This window comes from Rhamphochromis longiceps, linkage group LG22 (genome assembly GCF_057381845.1).
Source record: "Rhamphochromis longiceps isolate RC_006_pf linkage group LG22, R_longiceps_female_GT1.1, whole genome shotgun sequence".
Taxonomy (NCBI): domain Eukaryota; kingdom Metazoa; phylum Chordata; class Actinopteri; order Cichliformes; family Cichlidae; genus Rhamphochromis; species Rhamphochromis longiceps.
In genome coordinates, this window is record NC_140577.1 from 11,279,947 (window position 1) to 11,303,716 (window position 23,770).

The 23,770-nt window shown below is 42.6% G+C and overlaps 2 protein-coding genes across 3 annotated transcripts in view; one reads left to right on the forward strand and one right to left on the reverse strand.

Annotated features, from left to right (window-relative positions):
- Positions 1-14,740, forward strand: part of ext1b (exostosin glycosyltransferase 1b) — a 137,241-nt gene extending 122,501 nt beyond the window's left edge. Inside the window, exons 9-12 of the mRNA XM_085395209.1 lie at positions 6,793-6,882; positions 9,012-9,172; positions 9,857-10,028; positions 12,260-14,740. Coding sequence (XP_085251335.1) covers positions 6,793-6,882; positions 9,012-9,172; positions 9,857-10,028; positions 12,260-12,445 — 609 coding nt within the window. The 3' untranslated portion in view covers positions 12,446-14,740. The remainder of the gene's footprint in view (positions 1-6,792; positions 6,883-9,011; positions 9,173-9,856; positions 10,029-12,259) is intronic.
- A 6,384-nt stretch (positions 14,741-21,124) lies between these two features.
- med30 (mediator complex subunit 30) overlaps positions 21,125-23,770 on the reverse strand; it is a 51,734-nt gene continuing 49,088 nt past the window's right edge. The window contains exons 5-6 of one of the 2 annotated variants that reach the window (XM_085395560.1): positions 23,015-23,098; positions 21,125-22,169 (exon numbers count right to left, since the gene is read on the reverse strand). In XM_085395560.1, the coding sequence (XP_085251686.1) occupies positions 22,098-22,169; positions 23,015-23,098 (156 nt within the window). In that variant the 3' untranslated portion in view covers positions 21,125-22,097. Of the gene's footprint in view, positions 23,099-23,770 lie in introns of both variants that reach the window. The other variant, XM_085395559.1, reaches the window with a different exon arrangement.

Genomic DNA, 23,770 nt, shown 5'->3' on the forward strand with positions numbered 1-23,770 from the left:
TGCATACCTTGGCTGTAGTGAGTGATTATTTGAGTTTTCTTCTTATCAGCTTGAAGCAGTCTGGCCATTTTCCTCTGACCTCTGACATCAACAAGGCGTTTCCTACAGATTAGTGGAAATTTCTTTTCTTTTTAGCGCCAGAGATGCTTTTGTGGGATAATCCCAGTGGATGAGCAGTTTCCGAAACAGACCAGCCCAACCAGTGCCAACAACTATGCCACATTCAGAGTCAATTAAATCACCTTTTCCCCATTCTGATGCTCACCTTGACCTCACCTACATGTCCAAGAGAATTAATTTCCTGCCATGTGATTGCACAAAATGAGCAGTTGTACCTAATAGAGTGGCTGTCGAGTCCGCAGTATTTCTCTATTAAATGAGTCCAAACAAACTGTTGTAACTTTCCACTTCTTATTCTGTTGTGGGCAATTAAACTCCTGTTAAACACCATGCAAGACAAGCACAAGCCTCCTAAAGCTGAACAAATCAGCTTACCAAAACTCACTGGAAATGCTTTTCCATCTGAAGAAAAGGGGAAGAGAGAAAATTTTGCTTACTGGCAGCTTTTTCTGTTTACACGTGAGGGCCCGTGGGTCAGCACTTGATAAGGTGAAGATAATTTAAAGTCTGAAGCCCCGAAGAAGAAAATTACAGGATGCACAGTGTGCAGTTTCCATTGCAGTTTAATGAAAACTGTGGATAGGTGCTGCACAAACTAAGTGTAACACCCAGGAAAACAAGGACTACGTTTCTTTTTTCCCCCCCTTTCTTAGCGCTGTGCCCAGCGCCGCCTCCTCATGCAGTGTCGGTAGTTAAAAGTTAAGTCCAAGAAAAATAAAACAAATGAGTCGATCCTTCTTCAGCTTTGTATTTATTCTTCTATCGGCGGCATTATATAAACACGTCAGTGAATCACACTAATGCACTGGATGGCATGTTTTGGCATTAAAGTGAACACGGCCGCTGCGATAATCCCACACACTCCTGCTGCTGCAAATACCCACCAGAGCCTTGAATAGTTATTAATGCGAGCCGTTCCGAACTGTTCCAAACAAGTCCAGTGCCCAGCTGTTTCAGGAAATTGCTTTTTTCCTTTAATAATATTAAATTATGGATTTGGTATTGTATTTTTTTTTTTTAGGGTGTATGCCTTCATTTGAAAGCTTGGCTCTTAGTAACAGACATGTGGTTGCATTGTTGGTTTTGGTTTGTTTGAGGGATTTGTCGACAGCGCGGAAAAAAACAGAATAATACAGATTTTATCCTTCAACCACATCCTGTCTTTCCCTCCCTCTGTTGTCTTCTCACGGCGGCCAACAAAATCTGGTTTGTGACTGTTGGTTTAGGCCGTGTGAGGATCCCGGCGGCACTTGATATGGTTTACATGCACTGGTGGTCCTCCCTTCCGACGTTCCCTACGTCTCTCTCCTCTGCTGCTGTCCTTTAGAGAGGAGGTGAAGTGCTGCAGGCAGATTCCTGCTGCAAGAGCTCACATTCCTGGAGAGAAGCAGGAAGCCCCAGGCTAATATGTCTCACTTCTAACATTACAAACCATCTGGGGCCTGGAAACATCAGCTTCTCATCCTCTCTTTGTCTCTTTTCGTCTCTTTCAGTATTCGCTGCTTGTCTCACTGTCACTTCCTCACCTCCTGTCTCCTATCCCTGGTCTTTCACCTCTTTTTGGTCTTTTCTGGTATCCTCTATGTGTCTTTCTGGTGGGAAAACAAGTGGTGGTGGTGGGGGGGGGGGCGGAGAGAAGGGGTTGTTTTGTTTCTCGCTTTATGCCCGCAGGACATCATGGCAGTAATGACGACAATGAAATGAGAGGGAGGGTACCGCTTCTCATCTTTCTTCTCATTTTCTCTCCAGCGTTTTTTCATCTTTCGCTGTCACTCACGCACCTCGGCTCTTCCACCCCGTTCGAATGTGAGCGACAGCTGAAATTTTCATCTGCTCTTGTTGCCGCCGCTGGAGTATTTTCGGGAAGACGGGAACACCGCGGCACTTGGCCGGACAGGCCGTTCCCATCTCTGTCGGGCTCCACCGTGTGAGCGGGAGTGTGATGAATTTTAGAATTGCTGTGTGAGCAACATGTGAAGCATTATAAGAATTTAAAGAATCTCAGTTCGCATTCCCATAGGAATAAACACAAATGCTGTGTTTATTCCCATGAGATGTTCTGCCAGGCCTCTACTGCAGCCACCTTCAGTTGCTGCGTGTTTTGGGTCTCTCTGCCTCCAGTTCGGTGTTTAATAACTGAAAAACATGCTCTGAGGTCAAATGACTTAAAAAGCAAAGAATATCTTTGCCTTGAGAAACTCTTGGGTTGCTTTTGGAGTTTGCTTTGGGTTGTGATCCATTTGCAGTGTGAAGCGTTGTCTGCTCAGTTCTGCAGTGTTCGGCTGAAGCTGAGCAGAGAGTATAGCTCAGTTCATCCCGCTGCTTCTATCAGCAGTCACATTATCAATAAAGTGGCCCAGTTCCACTGGCAGCCATACACGTCTATGCCATAACACTACCTCCACCGTGCTTGACAGATGATGTGCTTTGGTTCCTGGGCTGTTTCTGGTTCAAGGTAATATTGGCTTCATCTTATTGTTATGAAATTTAGCAAGGGGTTGATTTTCCTGCAAGCTCACAGGGTAGCAACTCCTGAATCCCAAAGAAGTACATCAGAAGAAACTTTGCTCATTGTCTTTGACTGTAAAAGGGACCACGACTGACAAAAGACCCTAAACCCACCAGGAAGGGCGTTGCTCTAGCTCACCTGGTTTAGCAGGCGGCCCATATGCAACAGGCTCTGAGCATTTCCTGCATGTCCTTCCCACACACTCTGCTTTCCTGTCTGCATATAATAAGCAGGTTTAAGGTATTCCACCTGTCATAACCAGATGCTACATCTGCCTGTGTCTGCGGTTTTAGAGCAGTTTGTTAACAATTTAGATTCCCCTTAGCCTGAAAATGGGGTCATTAACATTATTTTTCTCTACACTCATAAAAATTTACTCATAAAGTTTAAGTCAAGACATCAAGAGTTCAACCACAGACTTGTAATCTTTTCATTACAGCACACCTGCATGTCTTAGCATATATATTTAAAACAAATTCAAATAAAGAGCATATATCAGGTCTTCACTTTTTTTTTTATTCTGCTAAAAATTAAAACAGATATTGGACTTAACTTAAATAATATGAACATTTACATAGTAAAACAATTTTTAATTTACATATATTTGCACATAAAGGACTGAAATCTTATTTTATACTCCTTTAGGCTTTTTAATTTGAGATCAAGTGTTTTCCTTCTTGTATTAAAACGTTTGTGTTTCACCTAATAATCAGCTGAATTTAAAGATTTTCAAAAAGTCCCTTGAGTCATCCAGTAAAACTGGCCACGTGTTTTCCTCCTGTTATCTAAAGGACCTGGCAGACAAGTGAAGTCTGCACGCTGTGCAAATCAGTTCTGATTTAAGTGTTTGAGGAACTCGTGTCTTTCCTTTTGTTTGCAGGACAAAGTGCTTGGTCACACTGCTTGTACAATAAAAGTTATCAGGAGCTGGAGCACTACAGTAGATAAGAGGCTTTCCGCAGCTCGACTGCAAAACCAGAATTTTTGGGAGCGGTTTGGTTGTTTTATTTATTTGTTTTTGGTGCCCTTCGCCTGCAGAAGTGATAAAGACCTGTTGAGAGTGAGGTCAGCAGTGACGCTCGGCAGGCAGACAATGGCAGGTGTTTACAGGGAAACGAGGTCAGCTTTGACCACTCTTAAATGTAAATGTAATGGCTTTTCTGTGCAGGCGGTGCTTTAAAAGAACAAGAATCCTCAGAGAGGCCTGACCTTCAGAGCCGTGCTGAATAACTAAACAACGGTGCGTGAGAGTGTTTACATATATGGGACGTGTATCTCGATATGTCCGCGCGCATTGAAGCTGTGCGTTTCTCTGCAGTTTTCTAATTGCGTGGGAGGCGGTTCGACTTCGAGCGCACATCCAGATTACGACACGCACGCTCTTTGTCACCGAGAAACCGCTGTTTTCTCATCCGAATGCCTTTCATCACAGCCAAAGACGAAACAAGTCTAAATATCCTCAAGATGTTGATCTTTCCATCCACCCACCAAACCCCCATCCACGAACACTCTCTCTGCCTCCAGTAAATATTCAAGGACCGTCATGCATTATACAGTTGGGTTTCATCCACTGTTAAATATACATATTGTGTTTTCAACACAGATAAAGTAAATTTGGGCCACATGTAAGACACATGACTCACACTAGGTGTCTGACTACATTTGTGTGTTTTTATTGATTTAAAAGAGCGAGTTGACCCTGCAGCAGTAATGGAAACTAGTATCAGCACTCTATCTCTGTAGCAAACGACAGGGTGCAGCCTGCAGTAAAGCGTAGGATATTGGCTTTTCTCTCATTCGCTGTGCACCGCTATTTGTTGATGTCATGGCTTGTTGTCTCCTCTGAATCTCATGAATTTGTGAGGGATCATTAAAAATGCATGTGGCAGATATTGAGAGCAAAAAGGAATTTTTATTCCAAGATTTATCTCAAGGTGAAACTCTGCATTTAGCACTGGGGTCTAGTGAGCCGTGGGTAGCGATTCAGAGCGGGTGGGCTCGTCTGCAGTGCTCCAGGTACACGAGGGGAAACAATGACTGGAGGTTGCACCACGAGCAAAATGATTGCGACTGTTTGTGATAAACTTGGGATGTTGTTGCCCTGGAAGTAGTTGACTTCAAAGATGTGATCACTTGCTGACTTGATGATGATCACATGGCAGTAAGACGGACGTAAAGTTGGCAATTAAGTGCAATCTTTTTGTGGTAGTTAGGTGATTAACTTAACTGTGATATATCTGGGATAAATCGGCAGCAATTGCAAATCTTTTTCCATCTACATGCAAGAAATTCACATTTATTACTTCCTCTCAGACTCCAGCCAGAACCCACGAGATTTGCAACAGCACTTCAGAAATTCCTCCACAAATAGTGACGTAGATGCTGCAGGATATCAAGTTAACTCCATAATGACATAAGCCCTCAGCAGCCTTAATTGCATGTAAGAATATAACCAGAATCCAACCAGTTGGCAACCAGTTCAGTCCCCTATTGCAAAGAGATACATCGTTGCTTTAACATCAGCACAGACTGATTCTGTTTGAGTGCAACGTGTTGGCAGTTATTTGCCATCAGACAAGTTTCCCACCAGGTGACCTGTGCAGTGGCCTTGCAATCAAACGTGGTCAGCTAGAGGATGTTGCAAACACAGTTGCAAAAGCAAGAAAGTTTAAAGCAATCATCAGGCAAGCACCAATTTATTTATTTAGGTGTTTTTTCTAGTCCCAAGGAGGTTGCCATCCTGTTTTTACTGTATTGTGACTGAGCTATACAGCAGCTATAAGTGCTATTTTTAGAATAATAACTACTTGCATGTAATTTTCATGAGCTCTACTTTCAGCTTTTTAGCAACTTTCAGCAGATTTGGGAGTTACTAGCCTCAATTTTACTGTTTTACTTTAGTGTCAACATGTGCAGTCTCACTTTGAAGCCATTTTCTGCTACAGTAAAACCTCTAATCATCAACTTTAGTCTGATGCTTGTTACTGAGGTTGGTAGCACAAACCAAGCAAATAACTGCCAGCTTTATCTGTCAGTAAGCAGCTAGCTGGTGAAACAACAAAGCAGCATCTGCCGGGAGTAATCTAACAATCAACTAAACAGAGAATGAATAGTGAACGTGTATTGATCGGGTGGGCAGGAATACACCTCCACCTGTACGCTCTGTGTGTAAATAAGCAGCTGTTTGTTGTCTACTCTGAATCTCATGAAATTATGAGGAATTGTTAAAAATGAACGTGGTAGACTTCAGGAGCAAACGGAGTTGTTATTCTAAAATGTGTCTCTTGTTTTAAGCTCTCCGTTTATGTTTTGTTCTCAGCTCCACTGAGCACTCCTTAGCATCTTTCAGCTCAATTTTCGGGGGGGGGGGGGAGACTCTTGCCTTGATTTAACAATTTTAATTCAGTCTCGACACTCTCACTGCAGCCATTTTCAGCGAGATAAAACGGACAAAAATGCAAATTGTCTGTCTGTTAGTCGGTGAATAACGGAGCATGTAGGAGCTAAAGAGAGACACATTTCTGCCAGGAGTTGATATAAATCTAACAAACAGCTAAAAGGAGAGTGAACAGTGAACTCGCTTTGATCAGGCAGACGGAAACACAATTCCAGCTAAACGCTGTAACACACCAACATAAAAGGGGGGTTGTCATACCGATGTAAAAAGGGGGATATTATCTCATTGTTTATGAAAATTGCTTCCCCAAAGTGCCAAAGAAAACCAGTTACAGCAGGTTTACAGACTGTGCAGGCGGTTCTCCGTTTGTAAATGAAAGTTTTGATCCTGGGAGGTGACCCTAAAGCTGCAGTTTGCCTGGCAAGGGAAAAAAAGACAGCTCGGTTATGCCGTGTTTAAGTTTTCTCGTACCATCAGCGCCAAAAAAGCAGCAGAAACCAGCTCACGTGATTTTGTCTTTAAAGTGCAACAATTCCCTGAAATGCATTATCTCAAAATTGAAAACGTCTTGTTCAGTCAAGTTTGATTAAAACTCTTGTCTGCACGAGTGCTGTTTAATAAGAGCATGAATGTCAGAGAGGTTTACTTTATTATTTCCCGCTGTGCTCGGATCTAGATTTGCTATTAGTGTAGTTTGAAGATGGGATCCCAGCTTATGTCACTCCAATGATTTTTAACCCTCTGTGCTCTGTGTCTCCCCCTGCAGGTGATGAGCAGCCGCTTTTTGCCCTACGAGATCATTGTGACCGACGCTGTCCTCAGCCTGGATGAAGACACAGTTTTGTCCACCACTGAGGTATCCTCTAATAAACACAGCGACTCTCCTTTGTATCGCCATCTCCTCCACTTGAGTTGTAAAGTTCGACACTCCCTTATTGCATTTCCTTTTTTTAGCTTTTAGCTTCTTTCTGTTTGTCCCTGCTGCTTTCAAGTTGGCCCCCCAAAATTTGTGGCCTGGTTCTTTAATCTTTTAAAGTCTAACTTTCATTCCCGAGGCCTTGCTTGCTTTTCTCTCTTCTCGTGCGCTTTTCTGCCTCTTTTTCCTTCCCTCTCCTTTTCTTCCTATCGCCCACCTCCTGTTTTTGGCTCTACCTCTCCTATCCCCTATTCGACGGCAGCACTGTTATGGGCATTTTTGTTCCACATGCTGGCGGGGCTGTTCCTGTTTTTCTTTTTTTCTTTTCCTGGGGATACGTTTTGGCGCGGCATCATGGGAAGCCAGAACATAGCAGAAAGAAATGAGTTTATGTGACAGATCAAGATGGCAAGACAGAAGGGAAAATCCATCCCCGACAACTGAATCGACCTGCGTTACTCCCAGGAAGACGGTTGGATCACGAGAGCAAACACTTCTCAAAGGTTCTGAGCTCAGGGAATGTCGATGCCAGGAAACTTGAGAAAAGGGGGGGAAAAAATGAAGGGTAAAACCGGTAATCTCCCCATCCACCCACTCCTTCTTTTAAACAAATGATTCAAAGTGCAGTTTCTGGCCCCGGCGTCTTTGTTTTCTCATTTTTATCCGACTCTCTCCACCTTTAAGTGAAGATGGCGACGACGAGAGCTGTCTTTAACAATGATACTCACTCCTTTGAATATGACTCCCGGTTCAGTCGGAAAGTAGGCAGAATTATGAAAGTCTGTGAAATATTTTCCTTGTGATTGTAACATCATTCAGCTTCCATCTCTTTTATTTTGAACTGCAGGCAGGAGCAGAAGAAAGTCATTATTTTCCTTCAGGGCTTTTTCATATGTACAAATTTTGGCAGGAAGAGCAGATAGATACTGTTTTATGGTGGATTTTAAATTTTTGCTCTTCTTTTTTAATATTCAACAACATAAGCAGCCTCACAGCGTAGTATAGTGATGTGCGGTGTAATGCAGAGCAGGCTGTTTGAGGAGCCGCTGAGACTTTTCTGATGTTTTTGTCTAATTATTTGATTGAGCGCTACAAGCAGCTGCTTAGGAAAGACTGCTTTGTGTTTCATGAGGCTTTGCCTCAGTTGTATTTTCACTCGAGTGCGTTTTGAACGTGTTGTTCCTTTGTTGGGTTTCATTGTAGTCTCTTTCATTTCCTCTTTATCTTTTTTTCCCTCACACAACACACCGTAAATAGATACATTTTTTACACCTTTGATTAATGAAAACAACAACTTCACTTTATTTGTCTTTTGTAAGAAAATATTTAACACAGCTCATTCCAACAAGGGTTTATAATGACGTTAATGGTGTGAATAATTTTGATGCATTTATCCAACCTTTTTTTACTGATAGAGGACCGTTCTGACGCCATTGAAATATTGTTTTGCTGATATCCAAGAATACAAATTGACTGATTTGCTATTTATTGGTAAATAACAAGAAACTGGACCAACATAAGTTAAAAGATTTAGGGTCAACTTTGACCTTGGGCGCTAACAATTGAGGTCAAGATCCATAAAGTTTTTACTGATTTGGTGTGACCTTGACGTCGACCTCCTTGGCGTCCATGCTGGATTTGCTTTACTCCACTAATGATCTAGAAGATGTAGAACAACAAAGAACAAGACTGAAGAGATTGATCCTTGGAACTGGATTACAATCTGATCCAGACATTGGATCGGTGCATCCCGAGTAGCTGGAAAACATCTGCTGAGCTGTGAAAATTCCCCCTTATTTATCCTTCTCTCCCCCAAAAATACCAAAGCAAAAGCAGCTTTTTACAGTACCAGGCTGTCGTGCTTTTTTTTGCACAGTTTCATAGTAAGGGTTATTGTATATGAAAAGTGCTGAACAGTAGCTTTTCATTTTGATCAGCTGAAGTTGATTAAAAATAAGAAAAAAATGTGTACATTTTTGCCACAAAGGTGTCCAGAGGGTACTAAATTAGAGTTTGTTATTAGAAATGATTAATGTTCTGATTTTTTAAATGTTTTAATCTCTGTCTAGGTGGACTTTGCCTTCACTGTCTGGCAGAGTTTTCCAGAGCGAATCGTCGGTTACCCCGCCCGCAGCCACTTCTGGGACAGCAACAAGGAGCGCTGGGGCTACACCTCCAAATGGACCAACGACTATTCGATGGTCCTGACTGGGGCTGCCATCTATCACAGGTGCACTTCAGGCTGTTAAACTAAAGCCTCCCTTCTCAAGCAGCTGTTTACCTCCATGTCCTTTGATTCTCCTCACTCCTGCTCCGTTCTCCTTCCGTTACACGAGGCTCGCTGTTGCTCCGCTCTGCTCTCCAGTGTTCGGTTGTCTTTCTTTTGATGCGGCGCTTTGATGCGGTGATCTGTAGATTATGAAAGTAGATGTGATGTTCAGTGTGGCACAGCCTCGGGAAACCAGTGTTTTGACACGGAGTATGTTTTATCCCCAAAAAATGTCAATTTGTCTGCCGCGCAGCCCTCGATAGTTCCCGCGTTTAGTTCGACTACAGTCCTGTCAGCTTCAATATGGCTTCACTCAGCTGTGATGGGAGCAGTCCATTAAGCTTAAGTCAGCCAATCACCGCAGCCGAACGCTTAATCACTTTCAATAAGTCACTCGTTCAATCCATCCAAGAGCTTTAACAGCGATGGTGTGGCCTTTAATGTGAAATATTCACTTTTTATATTTAATTTAAGCTGTCAGCACAACCGGCTTTAAACCTTTGAAGCTCTAACACTGTTTATTTAGAAGTTTTTAAAGCATTACTTTCAAAATAAGAGCTTCAGTAGAATTAAGACTATTAAGGATTTAAGTGCCACTGGTTTCAATCTGGGAGCCTCTAAATACTCTTCTTCCTGTCCTCTCAGGTATTATCACTTCCTGTACACCAACTACTTGCCCACCAGCCTGAAGAGCATGGTGGACCAGTTAGCCAACTGTGAGGACATCCTGATGAACTTCCTGGTCTCTGCTGTCACCAAGCTGCCGCCCATCAAGGTCACACAGAAGAAACAGTACAAGGAGACCATGATGGGACAGGTAAGAGGGCAGCAGCTGTGACCACTACACCACACCGCATGTGGAAGTATGAATACTTATAATGCTTAGATCCATCTCTTTGTTGCACTTGGAGAGCTTATTAGCGTTGGGGTTCTTTTAAAAAGAAGAGGATAACGGCCGGTCGAGAAAACTGGTTTGCATCTCATTACTGGATGTGACTGAGCCCGTAACAATTTACAATGCTGGATACAGAGCAGCCTTATTATACGGACCTCTTTGAATTTGTCCTTCTTTTCATGAGCCGTGATTCATGCTGAAGCCAGTGTTGTTTTCTTCCCTTCATGAGTGTGTCATGGCCTTTCAGCTGGAGCGAAGCCGTGCTGCTTTATGAACAGCATGAATTATTCTCTTTAAAAATCCTCTGGTATGGGCCACGGAAAAAAACAAAGAAAAAAAAAACAGGGCAAGTCATAACGGCACACACACAAAAGCAGGGAAAGGAGTCGTGTCGGTCCCGAAGCCTTGCGTCACGCTTTCTCATCGGGCTCCGGCCTGTCAAATATGGCGGAGCTGACGATTTATTGAGAGAAGTTGACATCAGCCATCGTTCAGTGATGGCTTTCTCTTGTTACTACGATGAAAGTTTGACCATGATTGAGTCAAAGAGCTTCTTTTTGTTTAGTATACGTCTAAAATCCCTGCTTGTTAATGATCGTGGTCCGAATACGCTGACTGAAAAGTGGATTGAAACTAGCATAACATAAGAGTTTCAGTATTGGAGTATTTAGTCAGTTATGGACAGATACTTGGTGCCTTTCTACTCTTTTGGAGCACTCAACACACTTTTAACCTTCACATATTCAAACCCCAGCAAATGAGGATCTGACCCGCCAACCTTCCGACTGGTGGCCAACCACGCTACTTCCTGAGCCACGGCTACCCCAGTTAGCTTTTTACTCTTTTAGCGGTCAATCAAAAAATTTGGGTGGGAAGCTCATCTTGTAACCGGAAGGTTGCCGGTTTGATCCCCAGCTCTGTCTGTCTTAGTCGTTGTGTCCTTGGGCAAGACACTTCACCTACCGCCTACTGATGGCCAGAGGGGCCGATGGCGCGATATGGCAGCCTCGCTTCTGTCAGCTTGCCTCCACCAGTGTGTGAATGTGAGAGTGAATGAATAGTTGAATTGTAAAGTGCTTTGAGGGTCTCGAAAAGTGCTATATAAATGCAATCCATTGTATTATTATGTATTATTGTTATTTCCTGTTATTATCAGGAGGGTTTATGTAAAAATACAGGAGTCCGCCTGGATACCGGTGACAAAAAATGCGTCATTACTAAATGGACCGGTTCACATATTGTGCTTTCCTACTCTGCTGGAGCACTTGAAGCCCTTTTATAAAACATGTTTCATTCATCCGTTGACACACATTCACTTTTTTTCTACTGAGTGTGAATCTAACATTCACACTCAGTGGCTTTCCCAAGGACACTTTGGGAAGCAGACTGGAGCAGCCAGGGATTACACTACAAACTTCCCGATTAGCAATGACCTGCTCTCCCTCCTGAGCTACAGCCAACCATTAAGAAGAGGAATTCAAGGCTCCGATCATTTCAAGCGCTGCATAGTATAAATATAACATGTGCATGTCCACATGAGATTATAATCCCGGTTTTATTCGCCATGCTTGCTATAATGGAATAATGCAGACATAAGAGAAATGCAGCCCTCCTCGGTCATGCTCATGCATATGACATGAACTGTGGCAAAATGAAAAAGTAAAGTAGTTCCTTCTTTCTCTGCCTCACTCATACATCATAGATTTGGTCTCATAAACTCTTGCACACTTGCAAAATATTGTTTTAAAGGGGTCCTACTGCGGTCATTTCCATACTTTTCGTCTTTGCTTGGAATGATTTACAGTTAAAATATTCCACATTTATAGGATTTAGAGGAGTTTGACGTCTATGCTTTTGGCTCACAGGGATTACCCGAACGTATTCTGAGCTCATTATTTGAAAATGTGGCCATGTTTAATATAATTATTCACTGCTGTAACAGGATACATATGACAGAAACTAAGGAAAAGCATCTGAGGCTCTTTTAAGACGTTACCACTGATATTTTATAAAGATCTGCAAAACTGGATTTTGTTCCAAAACACAGTCGACTTGTAATTAGTTTTTTCATGTTCCCCCAGGATCTGCATCTGTTATTGAAAACTCTAACTTTTCTTCTTTTTGTTTTTCCTCCTCTTCTCCATTCCCTCCAGTCTTCAAGGGCTTCTCGCTGGGCTGACCCAGACCACTTCGCCCAGCGGCAGACCTGCATGAACAAGTTCGCCAGCTGGTTTGGCGCCATGCCACTGGTCCATTCCCAGATGAGACTGGACCCCGTCCTGTTTAAGGACCAGGTCTCTATCCTCCGCAAGAAATACAGGGACATCGAGAGGCTCTGACAAGACCGCCGCCCCCTCGGGGGAGACCCTACGCAGGGGGAAAGAGACTCTGTGGAGATTAGGAGTCATCAGAGTACAGGGGGATGGACAGGGAGAGACACAGGTCTGTCTTCCACTCAGCACATTGCCAATGACCAGAGCGCCGCTGCTGGAAAGACTCGATGGGGAAAGGGATAAACGGGAAACGAGCGTAGGCCGTTTGGGTGTGAAAAAAGCAAAGAGAGTACACAAACTGACGGGCTTACCAAACAGTACTGTGTTTCACACATGTGCAAACACGCAGCACGCACTACTGACGACAAGAACTCTTGGATAGAATATTTTTTGTATGACACGGACGAGGACGACATCGTCTTTCCTGCTCTTTCGGCACTCGTGCGGGGCGATGGTAGAAGACAGGAAGGTGTTTGTGATCTCAAACCTGGCAACCCAACCTGTCATCCCAAGCAACCTTCCCTACTCTGGATCAGGACATAATACTGGACTCATTACCAAACTCCTGCTTTGTAAACCCATGAATATTTTGTTGCCTCAAGTTAAAAAACAAAGATTGTCCAACCTGTCCTTTTTTTTTTTTTAGCAGCCATTACTTCCTAATATTCTCAGCAGTTGACAAACACCCCGCGTCTCCTGCCCTTGGCTCGTTCCTTTATGAGTTGATCTGGCTTTTATAATGGTCTATCTGCTCCCGTGTTATCACAAAGATAAGTTAGGAAAACATCTCATTTCATGTCCCATTTTCCTCTCGTACTCGCCACAGCAGTTGTACTTTTCTCATCTTTTTTCCCCACTTACTTTCATCATCTTTTATCCCCTCCCTCCCTTCAGACTCTCTGCTCTCCCTCTTGTCCGTGTGTGTGTTGTGTGTGCAGACCCTTGAAAAGTTGGCTCATCCAACCATAAGCCCGAGCGGAGTACATTTTCCCTCCGTTGGAATGAGCGAAATGAACATTTCTGGATGAAATGGAGCAGAACGTTGCATTCTAACCCAAACTTTTTTTTTCTCCTCCCCCTCTTCTCTCTCCCTCCCACCCCTCTTCCTGCATGGTCTCTGAGCACCAACCTTACTGTGGAGGGGGGGGCCATAGCAGGTCTTTGGTGACCAGCATCATTTCAGAGGACAGCATCAGTGCCATTCTGACATCAGGGTCTGCCTTTAAAGTTGTTTATTGCACATCACGTTGCCTACATCCGTTTGAGATGCTCTTGTGTTGAAATATTGTAATCGCCACTTTTATGTGTCTCTCCTGGTGCCCTGATTATTTTTATTCCCCCCCCCCGTGACATATCCAAGGACCTCGGAGCCATTAAATTGACAAAAGGTTTTCTCCTCCATTTGTCAGGCAGAGATAAGTTTAGGCTTCAATTAGGTATTTCGTTTGAAGTGCTGTTTTATTCCCAGGGGACACGCTGTTGATGAAACACCGAACATTATGGAGCATAGCGTTTGCGAAAACAGTGACCGGCAAACACGACCTGCTGTCTAATGCGATCCTTGGGATGACAGCTTTTTCCCCCTTGGCACACACTACCTGCATCAGTGTGTGTGTGAGAGAGACGGTGGCCACGCTCGGTGTCTTTTCTACGGCTGACACTTTTTTGCACCTTAAATGATCTTATTGGTATCGGACAACCAGATCAAAATGCTTAAATAACTAGATATCTTGACCTTTAATTGATCATTTTTAAAGACAGGCTGTCAGGGGAAGAAAAAATAAAGGTGGCTGGCTCATAGCTGAGCTGCTACATGCTGTCATTAGGTCTGCATGCAGCGTGCAGGCGGGAGCACAGGCGGTCCAGTCACACATTTAGTTTGCAGACACTTGAATGAAAGCAGCATGCTTTTAGTGGCCTTTTCTGTCAGACAGGCATTCAGCATAATGTCTCAGCCAAAGCTGCTCAGCGTGTTAATCAGTTAGCTGTCACTGACATCGTCAACATCAGTGTCACACATTCAGTGGCTGCTTTAGATTCATTTTTTTTTTCTTTCTTCACACTTTGTTTTTATTTTCGCTTGACAAAGAGTCGATGTAAAATGTATCGTAAAGCCTTCGCTGTTTCAACAAAGGGGACAGACGTGCTTTGAAGTGCCATATCCAAATGCTACTATAGCAGAGCTGCTCTGTTTCCGCGAGTCATATCAAACCCAGCAGGACTAACTTGTGTTGTTTTGTTTTTTTGTTCGTTTTTTTTGCCCCAATCATGTCACTGTTTTGAATATCGCTGTTTGTGCTTGTACTCTGAAACTTTGAAACTTGGAGTCGTTTCCCGGGAGATTCGTCGTCAGTGTAACAACATCGATACGTTGCGATTCTGGGAAACTCATGCTCCTCGCACGGTCTGCATCTGGCCTCTATTCCATCTTCAAAAGAATCATATTGTTTCAATCCATATCAAGCCTTTTATGTCTGATTGTCAGAGTTACTGTTGTTGATCGTCTCAAGACAACCACATTCCCCAGCTTTGCAGATAATCCACACACACTAAAAAAAACAACCCACCACCTATTTCAAATCCCTGGTCTCAGCACTGTACATAGACATATTTATTTTTTGAAAAGGAAAAAAAACAAGACTGTGTACGATTTGAGATGACGCGGCGAGAACATTGAGACCGATCCTGCGTCGCTGAGGGGAGTAAGTGGTATTTATTCAGTTTATTTTCTACACGCTGTGCACATTAATCCACACAGATGCCGATATACAGCTCGTATTATGTCGCACTCTGCATCGGTTTTCCAGGGGAAGCATCTATCACACTCTTTCTAATACAGAGCTCCCCAAGTGAGATAACATTTCCAGAGTCGCCGTAGTGGAGTTTTAACTCCTGGAAAAGATTGCATACACCAGTGATCCAGAATTGGATTGGGCCGCTCCATCTTGGCTCTCTGCGGGAGTGAAATTGTAAAGTCCCAATAAAGACTACGCCAACTGACACGTGGAAAATAATAAGCAGCTGGGGCCCCCCAGCCCTCTCTCTCCTGCACCAGATGGAAACATTTTCACATTCTGCCGCAACATCTTCCCCTCATGCATTACAGTAATGCGTCTGAGGCTGTGACACAGTGGTTTAAATTGTCTTTGTCGCAGCTTGGGGCTCAAGTCGTAGCTCGCAAAACAGAAACGGAAGTGTATCTACAGTCTTTCAATTCCAGAGCTCAGTCAGAGTGTGATGGATGTGAGTCGGGGCCCTCGGAAAAGAAACAGCAACTAAACTTCGTATCCCCTTAAAATGCCTCCGTCATTTGATCAGGGAAACATTATGCAAGTTATCATCTTGAGCTTCAACACAGATGGAAGAAGGTTTACCCAAAACGTGCCAGGCGGTTGGCGTGTGCGCTGGAAACTGGTCTGCTCTCGATTTGATTTGTGCCTTTTTATCAACATGCGAGTTCCTGACATGCTGAGCACTGTCTGTCCCAGACTTGTTATTTCCAGTAGACGGGCAGCAATAGCACCATGTGCGGAGGACTCATATCCCTGCCTTCATACACTGGATGAGTCACAGTTTCCATTCTCTTGTTTTGACGCCCCATTTTCATTGTTGTGTTCGGACACTGTTGCTAAGGCGACAACGCATGACCACTTCCTGTTTCTGATTATTTATCAGTGATTGACTGTATTATGCGAGCAATCAGCAGTAGTGTCTGTTGATCTGTAAGGACTTGGTCAAGCCCAGCTGTCCTGATGCCTTCTCCTCCCTCCTACCTTGTAATTAAGAGAAGACTTTTATAGAGGTCACAGATTAAATAGAATAAATTCCAATTTTGTAAGAATGATTTATAAAAAAATAAACTCATATTTGATGGTAACTGCATCTCTGTGCCTTTATTTTTGTTTCATTTTTAATTTTTCTTTAAAGAACGTGATGATTTGCCTCACATGGACCAGTTCTGTTTTCAAATCTTCACCTGCAAGTGCAACAGGGAAAAGCATACAGTACATGACAGACTAAGCAAATGACATGTACTAAAAGAGAAAAAATGTGTGAGGCTATTAGGAAAAACTGGATATAAGTAGGAAAGTGTTGACAGTTGTCACAATCCGGTAGGTGAAAGAGGCAGCAAACTGAAATGTCAACCGATGCCAACGCCTCCAACAACCATGATGGTTGAACTATCTACTATCACAGAGGGCAAAATGCAACACAATGAGATCCACATACCAGAAACTCAAGCAAGGACAGATAAGGAACTAGAAACTGGCAGTATGGTGGTTCCACTCCCACCAAGGCCACCCAAATCACCAGACTCAACACCAAAACACACAGTGGTGATGAACCCACATGAACCCAGAATTCCAGAGTGGCCACAACCTACAGCAAAGACCAAAATGCAGTGGGCACCAACTAGAAACATAGAAGAAGGCCTCCACCAGAGCCTGAAGCACAAACCAAAACCCAACAGAGGCCAGGCAGCTCATCCTAGACCTCAAGCGAGTGCACAAAATGGTGACAAATTATTTCGAAAAGCCTCCTATGAAGAAGATCTGATAGCTTTGTTATACCGAGGTTCTACTTTTCCAGTTACACGAGGTGCTGACTCCTCCCTACAGGCTCCTTCAAGCAAAGTTGGGGTTAAAAAAGCATCAGTCTTTATCCATGGTATCCAAATGTAACAATAAGGCTTAACTAAGCATAATCCTGTATTTTATACTGGAAGAGTCACTCTGAATCAATACAAAGCTGTTCTGAGTGGTCACCTTTACCCTATGACGAAACACTTCAATCAGCCAGAGAATAGTACATAAAGAAAAAATGTAACTTATAATTTATGGCCTACACAAAAAATATGGGATTATCTTTTGAATGAATGTTCATTGCACCAGTTAAATTCCCGGGACTTGGGAGAAACAATGCCAATACGGCGTGATCCAAAACGTACCACAAAATAGCCGAGTCTAAAGTTGGAGCCACAGATGTGGGCTAACACAAGAAATTCCTCACAAATTTCTTCCAGAGGAATGTATCCCAACTTCTGCTCATTAAGCTAAGCAAAGTTCAGTCTTAAAACATTTTGAAATGTGGGATGGGTCCCCAAAGGCATGACGGAAGAAATGAAATGGCTGTGGATCAGTATCAAATCCACTGAAAATGATATGACATTTTCAGTGATCCTTGACCTTTTTGAGTGGAAGTGGAAAGAAGGAAACGTTGGGTTTTTCTTTAATATGTCATCCATCTGCAGTTGAAAACCCAAATAGAGTCGTGTGCAGTTTTCACAGGACCGTATGCAGTTTAGTTCACTGAGGTTTACTTTTGTTTATGCGCAGCTCTCTAAAGTGCCAACCACAGCATTTCATTCGGGTTGACATCTGGACTTTGGACCATTGCAACTCCTTGATTTTCTTTTTGAGCTGTTCTTTTGTACCCAAAAAGTTGATTCTGTTCATTTTTGGGGGGGATTTCCTTACCTGGATGATTGAGCACATATCAAGACTGTTCTGTTGTAGATTCCATGCTGTGTTTGGGCCCATTGTCCTGTTACATTACACAATTTGGACAAAACTGTCAGGAAAGATTGCCTCAACTTCGACTGTGGATCGCTGTGGGATACAGAGGAGTTCATGGTCGACTCAGTGGCTGTAAAGGTGCCCAGATCATCAGCTCTCCACCTCAGTGCTTCACAGCTTATATGAGGTGTTTGTGCTGATATGTTCTTTGGCTTTAACTACTGACAATGCTGTGCTTTGGGGCCAAACGGCTCCATTTAAGTCTTGTCTTTCCAAATGACATCATTTTAGAGAGAACCCTTCCAAACTAGCCATACTTTTTTGAATTGTACTGTCATGACCTTAGCATCTAACATGTTCACTGAGGGCTGTGGCTTTTGTTGTCTCTCAGCATTGTATGGTCTGACCTTGGGGTGAATTTGCTGCAACCTCCACTGGGAATCCTGTGGTGTTGTGTTAACACACACCTGAATGCTTTAGACCCGCAAACTTCCAAAACTTCTTTTACAGAGGTGCTCACAGTTAGTCAAGTCATTTTGATTAGCAGCACCTCGATGCTTTAATTCCTCTGGAAGACAAAAAGGTTTACTTTTCATCTTCCAGACAGGAAGGACGTAATAAAGGATATTACATGTCCCAGTGTCTGAGGATTACTTTTTCCCGAACAGACGCTGCAACAACACTGATGATTTGTTTGTGCTTGCTTTTGTGCACACGTTGTCAACAGCCGAGTGCAACCCTGCACATTTTTTTTTATTAATTTCATCATCTGTGACAGAGTGTGCACGGACAAGTACTCAGCCCCTGACCTCTGCCTCAGCTGAATGTGAACACACTCCATTTGTACAGTAATAATAGTCCCTCAATGCTGCGTTGCCCTCTGCGATATAATAACCACCCCAGTATTAGACCACTGAGGAGGGGTTTATTAGTCACTACTCAGAGCATTGATTTCCCCCCACAATGCTGAAAGCCTTCTCACTGCTCCAAAGCTGCATCTGTCCCTCTGCGTCTCCCTGAGGACAATAGCCTCATAACACATCTAAGATACGACCCCAGCTTTGTTCTGAATTATTAAAAGCACCCATATCAGACACTGATATTCTCATGCATATCTGTGACCTGACAGCAGTGCCGTATTTGTGCGTGTGTGTGTGTGTGTGTGGATTTGTTGCCACGAACATGTACTCAGATTTAAGCTCATGTTTCATGTTTGGTTGAATAAGGCCCTTTGTGAGTTCTTCTCACTGCTTCTTTCTTTTCTGATCTATAAATGAGGCTTTTTTAAACTGAGGCTGGAATCACAGGACACCAACAGAGACCAAAAAGCTCTGACGAGTTGATCTGGCGCTCCTCTTATCAGAGCAGGGCCTTTATTTATCAAGCATCTCACAGTAAGAAATCACTTCTAATTGGCCGAAGGTTTTTAAGAGTGACGTGCTTTAAGCTTCTAAGAAGAAAAACCCACATTATATGAAATGGCTCTTATCTTCTCTAATATTTATGAGAGATTGAGACATGTGCAAACATGTTTGGAGTCACAAGCAGATGGTGTTCAGGCTGAAACGTGCGTTTGAAGCACATGTCATTAATGACTTAAAGCTTATTAAAATGAGGAATTATTTTATGGACTTTGTGGGAGATTCAGCAGGGTGAATGCAGCTTTGATTCGATTCCAATCACAACCGGTGTTTTTGTTATTTTCCTGGTGCAGCTTTGCGGATATTTTTGTTATTTCCAAACTCTTTGGAGCGAATTAACGAAAAACGAGCTGCATGATTTTTTTAAGAGTGGTGATGTTAAACTTGTTTTACATACAGCTCACTGTGATCTTAAGTGGGCCGGAACAGTGAAACTCCCCTTTCAGTCAGCGTAAAGAAGTTTACAATACACTGAGATATTGTAAGAAAAGAAAAAGAAGTGCAATTTCAACTTCACAAAAATGCTGCTCTATTACCAGAATGGGAAAAAAAATCTATCAGCACTGTAAGAAATACTGTAATTGAGTTAAAACACTAAAATGTATGCCCTTGTTCGCATTTTCCAAAGATGTGCGCACGTGCAGAGGGCCGGATTGGACTCTTATACGGGCTGATTCTGGTCCCTGGGCCTTTTGTTTGAGACCTCTGGTTTAGAGTTACTGACAGCTGACCTTTACCTAAGATGTAGTTATATTGAGTGACATTTTTCCAACAGTGGGTAGATGAGCTATAATTGGCCTCACCTGTAATAATACACCAGATGATTTGAAATATCAACTGGACTTTTATGAAGAGGAGAAATTCTGTCTTCAATAAAGACACTCACGCACAGTAAAAGCACGCTGCGGTCCAGTGATTGGACCAGACTGCATATAAAAAGAAGTGATGTAGCCTCCGGGTCTGATAAGTGAAGCAAATGCCTAAGTGCCTTTGGATCTGCATTCCTCCTAATGACAGGCAAAGGATGGAGCGGTTAGCACTGCCGCCTCACAGCAAGAAGGTCCCAAGTTTGATTCCACTGGTCGACCGGGTCATTTCTATGTGCTTAGATGTTCTTCCTGTTTCTGCGTGATTCCCTTTAGTTTCCTCACATGTATGTTAGGTTAACTGGTGAATCTTAATCAGCTGTAGGTGTGAATAATTCCTTTTTCTGTGTTAAACCTTTGATGAACTGGTGACCTAAGAGCTGAGAGTGGTCTCCTGGAAGATCTCATCATACTAAGAGATCTTTGAGATTCAACAGGGTTTGATTATTTAAGACTTTGTATATGATAAGAAGGATTCTAAATTCAATCCTGGATTTAACAGGGAGCCAGTGAAACTGGGCAAAACAGTGCAGATGAAAGAAAGCAGTCTTACATACTTGTTATATATGTATTGAATGACATCTCCTGATTACTGGAGGCAAAGGTAATGCTATCCATAGCAAGCATCTTATTACATACACCATATTTCTAAGGTTTTAGGGCCAAATATAATGACCTCACTCTTGTCTGAACTGTAAAGGTGGTTAGCGCTGTTGCCTCACAGTAAGAAGGTACTGGGTTCAAATCCACCATCTGGCCGGCTTCTGGCTTCCTCACCCAGTTCAAAGACATGCAGTTTGTAGGATTAGGTTAACTGGTGGTTCTAAATTACCTACAGGTGTGAATGGCTGTCTGTCTCTCTGTGACAGCCCTACAGGCAGTGTATCCTGCTTCTTACTCCATGGCAGCTGGGGCTGACTTCAACAATGCACGAAATTAGAGCTCACCCAGGCCTTTAAGAAATGCCTTTAGTTTAACCAACTGATTTGAGTGACTGCATGGATAAATAAAGCTGGGATTCATCTGATTAGCCATGAAAATGGATGTTGTGTTTTGTAATACTACCACTTAAGAGAAGTGTGTACAATATAAAAATTAAAGGTCCCGGCACAGAACCCTGAGGAACTCCATGACTCGCTGTGTGAGAAAGATTCCTCATTTACATCCACAAACTGGTATCAAATGCTGTACTGAGGTCCAGCAGAAGAACACAAATGAATTTACCATCAGAGAGTATGAGGAGGGTCCATTAGTACCCTTCAGTTGTGCTTCCCTCAGTGTTAAAACAGCAACACTGTGGGAAATGCTTAATGAAAATACAGATTAAATAAACCAAAAAAAAGAGTGATTCAAAAAATAAAATCACAGGAAGATTTAGTTCAGTTGTTATAGGATTACGGATGTAAATAAGCTGTTTTACTAAAATCTTGTTTGTACACTTGGCATACTAATGTTCTTGAACATGTGTTGTCCCCATTACTTACAAGAAAATGAAAATTGGAACCAGATAATCGGTTGGATTAAAATACAAGCTAACATCCACTTTAAAAAGATCAACATATTCACAATAAGTCTCGTGATTTTGCCACAGTGTTTTTTCTTATTGAAGTTCTCAAGTACAATATACATTTGTAACATAGGCATGTAACAGAATATAAGGATTAAATAGAATATATCAATTTCTCTACAGGCATAAACCCTCTATTGAGCTAGCAGCTACAGACAGATAAAACATTAACTCTTCAGATTAACTGAGAAGGAAAAAAATGCTGATTGTAATGTTGAATGTCGAGGTAGACAGAATATTTTCTGCCATGCTGATGACACCGGTGCCCTCCATCCCCTGGCTCCTCCATGGGATGTCTTGGCCTCATTTGTCTCCTCTCGTGTATCCTCTGTTCTTTAATGTCTTCTTTTAGAAGCCTTTTGATATTGCTAGAGTACCAATTCCTTCTGTGAAGCACTGCTTCAGCCAGTCTGTGGTAACCTGTCATAGATCCAGTTTAAGAACCCATCACCAATCCATTATCTGTAGTCCATGTGTACCTGTGGATGTCCTACATACAAGGTGCAATCAAAAAAAATCTGAGCTTGTGCCTGTTGAGAAAGAATCGACTGAGACATTGATTATGTGAATGTGAACGGGTGATTAAATTAACTTTTGTGAGTCAGGGGTCATTGATATTTTTGTATCCACGTGCAGGTGCACATTTATGCTGTGAAACAGGCACAGTGTCTCAGAGTCTGCAAGCAGATCTATCAACAGACTCCAGAATGAGCCAAAATCTGTCTCGCAGATCATCGATTTTAGTTGGCTGTTTTGCTTTGCCTTAACAACTAAACAGGTTGTTTTTGCAGGAGAAGAACCTAAAGTGCCAAAGCATGAAGTGCAGAACAAAGAGCATGCTTTGCATTGTTTTCTTCAACATTCAGTGTGTGCACTGTGAATTCATCCACAGTGTCAAACTGTCAATGAGGTCTGCAGCAACGTCCTGAGGGAGAAGATTCAACCAACACAAACTTTGGCACGACGGCAGCTCGGTGGTTCGTGGTGACATTGCACAGGTTCTTTGGCCACACTGACACACCCACTACCCACCCTATGCCTCGTGTTGTTGCTGAACAAGTAAGTCCCTACAAGCTGTTTGCTTAGATCATCCTTGCTCACAAAATGAGCTTCATATTAAGCTACAGCTGTTATTTGGAAGCTGTGGATGAGATGCAGCCTGTCGTAAAGACTACTTTACTTTTAAAGATTTTATAGATACCGTCTCTAAACTTTCTGATTGCACCTTGTACACGTGTGTTTGTGTGTGTGGCTCAGCTCCTGACAGCCAGCATGGAGTTGATCTCCCAGATGAGGTTGCGGAGTTGGTCCATGATCTGTTTCAGGTGCTGGTTCTTCTGCTTCAGCTTCTGTAGGAAAAACATAGAAAAGAGATGGGAAAAAGCATGTTTTAGATACAAAAGCAATAAAAACTACAAATGTGAGAGCAGTTTGGTTACTGAAAAAAAAAAAAAGGGCCTGCTTAAACAGTGTAAAACCAACAAAGCAATTATATACACACACAAATAATTACAGATTTGTTTGCAGCTACTACCCACAACAACACAAACGCTGATTCATACCATTTACTATAACACTGTAAATCCTTGTAACATAAATTACTTAACAAACGCTACTGAAGAAAAATAAATTCCAGATGTGATCTCGCTCCTAATGACGCTGCCACTTTGCCGCTCCCATTAGAAAACAAGCAGGTTCTAACCACAGTCTGGCTCGACAAATATTTTCAAAATTAGTATTAGTCAGTTATTCTGAAGGCAAATAAAATGTTAAAATACGCACACACACAACTTTTGACTGGGAAAGGCTTTTAGTGGGGACACTGCTGATACTTGGGCTGGTGTCAAAAATCACTGCCAGATTTGGGAGTGGTTTAGAAAAACGTCACGGTAAAAGGCGCAGGATTACGTCACTTATTCCTCCGTTCTACAGGGCTCAATTGTTCCTACAAAATGAGTCACATGGTGGCAATGTGCAGCTTGTTCCTTAATTAAGATAAACAACCCGCTTTAACCCTCGAG